Genomic DNA, 7274 nt, shown 5'->3' with positions numbered 1-7274 from the left:
GTCTGATTGCTATTATAAATATCACCCAAAATAAATACATGTGCTTCACGGCTCGGTTGGATTAACATTGATCTCTCCGGATATCAGGGTGTCACCGATATTCCGGATTGGTCATAAAATACATGAAAACAAATATATAGCAGCGGATGTATGAATGTAAAACATACTTTTTTTTTTCTTCTATAAAATACTTTCAACTACTGTCATTCTCCATTGAGGGAAAAAAAATGAATTATTTCTCTGTTGCTAAAATCTGACAATTACCAAACGTTACACGGTACGGATAAAGGAATCTACATTCTAAGTCATGAAGTACATTTCTGGTTGTTTTGTTGATGAATATTCAATTACATTTGGGCACTTTAATAACAGTTGGCACTTCATGTTTCTCGTTTGGATCTTAGGCACAATGTGACAACGTTAGTTTAGTCAGTCCTTCCCTGTGCATTTTATACAGCAGTTTGAACTCTGCAGGCAGCTGGTGAGATTCCTGCCACTTTGTGGTGAATTTTGTTCCCTTCTTATCGTAGTAATGGTACGGAAGATCCTTCCCTGTATTTGGGTCCCATCCAAATGGCCAAAATCCATAGAGATGTATTTCTTCGCAGATGGAGGAGGCTAGGGTGTACATCAGGATGCCGGTACTTAGCCTTTTAGGCGACAAATGCTTGTTTTTCCAGTACCTATGGAAAAAAAACGTAAAAAACAATTGCATGAACCAATCCAACTGGTCAGAAGTTTTTTTTGTTTTTATTATTACAAAATGATAAAGATTCAAGGGCGCTAAAAAACATACACAGATATACATAATGTTTCTTTGCCATGAAAATTGACCAAATGTCCTCCTGACGGAAAATAATTTCTTCCTTTAATGTATTTCTGAAATTAAGTACATTAAAGGAAGAAATGATTTATTCCTGTAACAGTTCAAGAGGTATCCCTTAGGTGAATGAACTGGAATGTCCTGGAATTAGACCCTCTCACCTAAAAACCCAGATTTTTCCTCTCAACTCCTGAGGCTGCAAGTAAAAAAATCCTTCCTCTCATAGTTAGCATGCGGGGTTCCCACAGCTATACGAATCAGGCAGCGTGATCAATTAGCTGCGGGGAGAACTCCGTGTGTAACTGAATTCCCCCCATCGGTGTAAGTGTATATACATTATGTGTAATTCTGAAAATGATACAGGTGCAGATCTATGTGCAGCTTACGAGTTCTGCGGCTCAGCACATGGCCGTATGCTACAGGGTACACCTCTCCCAGCCCCCTTTCAGTGATTTAGGGGTCTTTTTAAAACCTGACCCTGGTCACTACGGTAACTAACACATGCCACTAATAAAGAGTAGTGGGGAATCTATCTCTTCTCCCATCCCTGTCCATAGACTGCATGGATAATTCTGGAAGAAGAACTTCTAATTTGGGATATGGGCACCCTAAATGGAAGATTTGTACTGGGTTATAACTGCGATACAGATACCGTATTTAATGTGATGCATGTGAATACTAGGGCAGGGAGAATGTTATTATATAGAGCACTGATGTTATCATATAGAGCAGTGAGCATGTGGAGTTGGTTGTGATGCATTGTGAAAGATATGGAGTATGGAGTACAAGGACGTGTCTGTGGAGTATTATACAGTACATATATAGCAGCATTCTTTGAAGTGTATACAAGATATGCACGTGACAGCATATAGCTAGTTGAGATAGACAAGGACAATATAGTGGCTAGAATATATATATATATATATATATATTATATATATATATATACAGAATATATATATATATATATATATATATATTCTTAAAATAAGGGCCCTGGTACAAGTGTCTGAAGCTAGTTTTATTTGAGCGCACAAAATAAGCAAATTAAAAAAATAAATCCTAGCCTGTCCAGCTCTCTGGCTCTAACTAACATACAATTCCCTCGCTCAATGTGGAATGACCTAGTGTCCAACGCAAAACAGTATTTAGCACAGCACTTACAGTACAAGCAATGGTCTCTCTCTCTCTTTCCATCTCTCTCTCTTTCTCCAGGCCTCAACTTGCTCCCCGGGCAGTGAGAGACAGACTAGAGAAACCTGCCCAACTTTTATCAGCCTCTCACAGGTGGCCTGGTAATCATGGTTGCTAATTAGTAAACTGTCTACCAGACAGAAAACAGAAACCTGGGGCATATATATCTCCTCATGACAATATGTATAAAACATCTCAAGTATATAATGTATGTCATCTTTCCTGATATAAGTACTCATTGTGCCTAAAGTGTGTTATGTGTGTTAAGTCCTTTTACTTGTGTATTTCCTTATTGCATAAGTTACAAAGAGCATATAAGGAGACAGTATGTTTCGGTAACATTAAATGCATAGCATTTTGAGTCAATGCCCTTTTGAAAGAATGATAGAGGTTTGAGAAGCAGGACTGTTTCCAACTTGTTTGGTCTAATCAGTGCAGGACAAGTTATTCCAGTGACCATATAAAGAAAATATAAATGTCATCTCGTTTTCAACAATGAAAGATTTACAAGCTATGCACCTTAGGAACAATTTGCAAATAAACCTAAAAAAAAATAAAATAAATAAACCCAGACTTCTGGGTAATACAAAAATACAATATGGACAAATGATCATATGCCCAGGCCAATTCCAATTTATGGATAATTTTTAAAAACTCAACTTACGGTAAGTTTTTCTAGTGTTCAGTCTAACAAGTTGCTAATAAAATTGCGCACCACACAGCCAATTCAGAGTTGCACACAAGTCCGCTGCAATTGCACATGTACTGAATGCAAGGAACTAAGGACCTCATTCAGAGTCGGTCGTTGCGGCCGCACGGTCGTACGCCACCAATGTTTGCTAAACTGCACATGCGTAAAATTTGCAATGCGCATGCGCAAACTAGCTATTACGATCAGAAATTGCTCTCTCCTTAAACACAGCCAGGTCGTTATTTTGAGTGACAGGATGAGGCGTTTGTGGGTGGTAAAAGGGGAAGGTGCTTGTGAATGGGGGAGTGGAGATCCGAACGCAGGCGTGCCTGACTATGCAAACGGCGTTTTATGGGAGTGCATAATTAACTAAGTAGTTTCATGGCACACGTGACATGGGAGGTTTTTACACTGACTTGATCGTAGTGCTTAAGAGAGGGTATGGTCAACCTTAAGCTCTACGACCAGCTCCGATGGTTCCTGATGGTCTCGATTAATCCTTATATGCCCGGAGATGATGTGTAATGGGAACGAAAAGGGGGCGTATTTTTAGTCTTACGGCCGCATCCTCCCCTCGCTCGTCCAGCTAACGATCCCTTCTTAATGACGCAACTTGCCAGCGCTTCATTTGCATATCCGGCCCCTTTTACCTTACAACCGTGCGGCCGCAACGACCAACTCTGAATGAGGTCCTAAGGACCTGATTCAGACCCGCTCGCTAGATGCCATCGCTCGCTAGATGCGTATGCAAATTCGGCAAGGCAAGCGATCGCACAGCAAGGCATTAGCACGCCCACTATGTCTTGCCGTGCGATCGCTTTGTGTATGCAGATGCCCACCAGCCAGCCCCTGTCACCACCCACAAACGACTTCTCCTGTCACTCATTCTGCTGGGCTGTCCATGTGCAGCGAGCGAATGCTTCCCGATCATTTGCACTGGTTTGCGCACGTGCGCGGCGATGCATTCGCATGCACACAATGCAAACATCGGCAGTTTGCGTGCGAACGCTTCCTAGCGAGTGAGTCTGAATCAGGTCCTAAATTTGGGTGTTTGCTCATACATAGAGGCATATACATCTATGCTACCGCATTACGTACATTATCAGCGCACAATTGCACGGCCCTATACCTGCTGAAATTGTGCATGCACAATCCCATCTACATGAACGCAACAAGCAGCTTAGCTCACATGCAATCGCACTGTTATCACCCACTTAGCACCAATTCAGCTGCAAGTAGAGCTGCAAAGTGATAGGCATTTGAATCCCAGTTGTGTACAGATGGGTGCACTTCGACCCCCGGAGCTTGTGCAGCGAGAAAATTCTCAGGATCCATCTGTAAAACTCTGCAACAGACCCTTCATGTTCATGCGCGATTTACTAATACTAATATATGGATAATTAAGATGTGTGCTGACCCATGTGTTTTGGATTATTTATTTTTTTAAATAAAAAATGCACAAAAAGTTTTTATTTTATTTAAAAAAAAAACAGCTAAAATCATGTAATCTTTGAAATCCAAAACCCAAAATTCGGATTTAAAATCCAAATTCCGAACGGCGGGAAGACCAGAATTGCAACTCGGATCTGTACGGATCTCCTCTAGATATTGGAACTGCGACTCAGATCTGTCTCCGGATTTACAAAATTTGGGTGGATTCGGATGTTTGGAGAACCTAAATTAAAATTGTACACATATATATATTTATAGCCTTAAATTTGAGTTAACGTTGTTATTACTACAGTGTGCCAAATTCAATCTCTGCTGAAATTGCGCCATTAGCGGGGCTGATATTACATTTCACATCCTATGTCGGCCACTGTTTGGCAATCTCCGTTAGGCGTTCCTCCAGCTCTGGCAACAGAGACTCAATAAAGGTCGGCCAATGAAATTAGGACCCGCAGTGTGAGAGGGCTATAAAATGTAATAGATGGATATCTGTAATAAAAACTGGCAAATCAGATTTGCTGGGGTTACAGATCTTGATGAAATGCCAAATCACATTTACAGGCTGGAGTCAGAATCTGACAGCGGGAAAAACCGAGGACGGTGAAATAATTCCAGATTATTAAAGTGTCACATAAAGGTTCGTCAGATCGCTGTGGACATCAAAGAAAGTACAGGTGTCAGCCATTATTGCTCCGCTCTCACAGTACAACAAGTAACACACACATATATATATAGTTGTCAAATTTCCAAAATCCTACTGTGTATATATATATTATATATATAATTTTCCAGATTCTCCAGTATTGTATTTGCACCTTCTATAATTTATATTTCGGTGGCAAACCCACATAACAAGAATTTAAAAGACCCTAATTTTTTCAGTCTCCATTCAGTAGCCGGACTATTCTCTCTCTCTCTCACCGTAAAGAATCGCACGGAATTCTACAGGGTCTAACAGGGTCAGACTGGCTCACAGGGGTACAGGGGAAAACCCCCGGTGGGCCCCACTGCCTGAGGGCCCACCTCCTCCTCTAGGAATCAGGTTCCAGACTGTGCACTTGAATTATACTGCACAGGACTACTGTGTATTTGTAATGCACTACTGTTATTAATCTGGTACATTATCATACATTCACTAGCAGTATTTACTAAATAATATATGTATATATTTAAAGTAGGGGTGTGCACCGGCCACTTTTCGTGTTTTGTGTTTTGGTTTTGGATCTGGATCTTTCTTCGTGTTTTGGATCTGGATTGGTTTTGCCAAAACCACCCTTCCGTGTTTTGGGTTCTGGGTTTTGTGTTTTGGATCTGTATTTTTTTTTTAAAAAGCATAAAAACAGCTAAAATCACAGAATTTGTTGGTTTCTCTGCTCCTATGCTATTATTAACCTCAATAACCTTAATTTCCACTCATTTCCAGTCTATTCTGAACACCTCACACCTCACAATAGTGTTTTCATGTCCAAAAGGTTGCACCGAGGTAGCTGGATGACTATGCTAAGCGACACGAGTGGGCGGCACAAACACGTGACCCATCTAGGAGTGACACTGCAGTGGCAGACAGGATGGCAGTTAGAAAAACTAGGCCCCAAACTGTACATAATGCAAAGAAAAAAAAGAAGTGCAAGATGGAATTGTCCTTGGGCCCTCCCACCCACCCTTATGTTGTATAAACAGGACATGCACACTTTAACAAATCAATCATTTCAGCGCCAGGGTCTGCCACACAACTGTGGCTGAAATGATTGGTTCGTTTGGGCCCCCACAAAACAAGCTGGAAATTAATGTGTCCCTGCACAAACTGGCTCTACGGAGGCAAGATGTCATCCTCATCCTCCTCATCCACCGATTCCTCACCCTCTTCAGTGTGTACATCCTCATCCTCACAAAGTATTAACTCGTCCCCACTTGAATCCACCACCACAGGTCCCTCTGTACCTTCTGGAGGCTGGTCTCCCTGGAAGAGCTGATAATTCATTTTGATGAACATCATCTTCTCCACATTCTGTGGAAGCAACCTCCTACGCCTTTCGCTGACAAGGTTCCCGGCTGCACTAAACACTCTTTCGGAGTACACACTGGAGGGGGGGCAACTCAGGTAAAATAGAGCCAGCTTGTACAGGGGCCTCCAAATTGCCTCTTTTTCCTGCCAGTACAGGTATGGACTGTCTGACATGCCTACTTGGATGCTGTCACCGATGTAATCCTCCACCATTCTGTCAATGGTGACAGTATCATATGCAGTGACAGTAGACATGTCAGAAATTGTTGCCAGGTCCTTCAGTCCAGACCAGATGTCCAAACTTGGTCCTGCCTGCCCTGCATCACCGCCAGCGGGTTGCTTAGGATACCTAAGTTTTTTCCTGGCAGCCCCAGTTGCGGGAGAAAATGAAGAAGGAGCCGTTGACGTGTCACGTTCCGCTTCAGCTGACAGTGTGTTCACCAGCAGGTCTTTGCACCTCTGCAGGCTTGTGTCGGCCGGAAAGAGAGACACCACATAGGCTTTAAACCTAGGATCAAGCACGGTGGCCAAAATGTAGTGGTCTGATTTCAACAGATTGACCACCCTGGAATCCTGGCAAAGCGAATGAAGGGCTTCATCCACAAGTCCCACATGCCGAGCGGAATCGCTCCGTCTTAGCTCCTCCTTCACTTTCTCCAGCTGCTTCTGCAAAAGCCTGATGAGGGGAATGACCTGACTCAAGCTGGCTGTGTCTGAACTGACTTCACGTGTGGCAAGTTCGAAGGGCTGGAGAACCTTGCACAACACGGAAATCATTCTCCACTGCGCTTGAGTCAGGTGCATACCCCCTCCTTTGCCTATGTCATAGGTGGATGTATAGGCTTGTATGGCCTTTTGCTGCTCCTCCATCCTCTGAAGCATATAGAGGGTTGAGTTCCACCGCGTCACAACCTCTTGCTTCAGGTGATGGCGGGGCAGGTTCAAGAGTGTTTGCTGGCGCTCCAGTCTTCGGCACGCAGTCGCTGAATGGCGAAAGTGGCCAGAAATTTTTCGGGCCACCCAAAGCGTCTCCTGCACGCCCCTGTCGCTTTTCAGAAAATTCTGCACCACCAAGTTTATTGTGTGAGCAAAACATGGGACGTGCTGGAATT

At 42.9% G+C, this 7274-nt stretch overlaps 1 protein-coding gene across 1 annotated transcript in view; it reads right to left on the bottom strand.

Annotated features, from left to right (window-relative positions):
- Positions 1-377: 377 nt before the first annotated feature.
- Positions 378-7274, bottom strand: part of ST8SIA3 (ST8 alpha-N-acetyl-neuraminide alpha-2,8-sialyltransferase 3) — a 30470-nt gene continuing 23573 nt past the window's right edge. The window contains exon 4 of the mRNA XM_088476524.1: positions 378-683. Coding sequence (XP_088332650.1) covers positions 401-683 — 283 coding nt within the window. The 3' untranslated portion in view covers positions 378-400. The remainder of the gene's footprint in view (positions 684-7274) is intronic.

Source organism: Taudactylus pleione, unplaced genomic scaffold (genome assembly GCF_031769625.1).
Source record: "Taudactylus pleione unplaced genomic scaffold, aTauple2 ptg000189l, whole genome shotgun sequence".
Lineage (NCBI taxonomy): Eukaryota > Metazoa > Chordata > Amphibia > Anura > Myobatrachidae > Taudactylus > Taudactylus pleione.
Note: the sequence above shows the minus strand (reverse complement) of the source record. Positions and strands in the feature narration are given on the sequence as shown.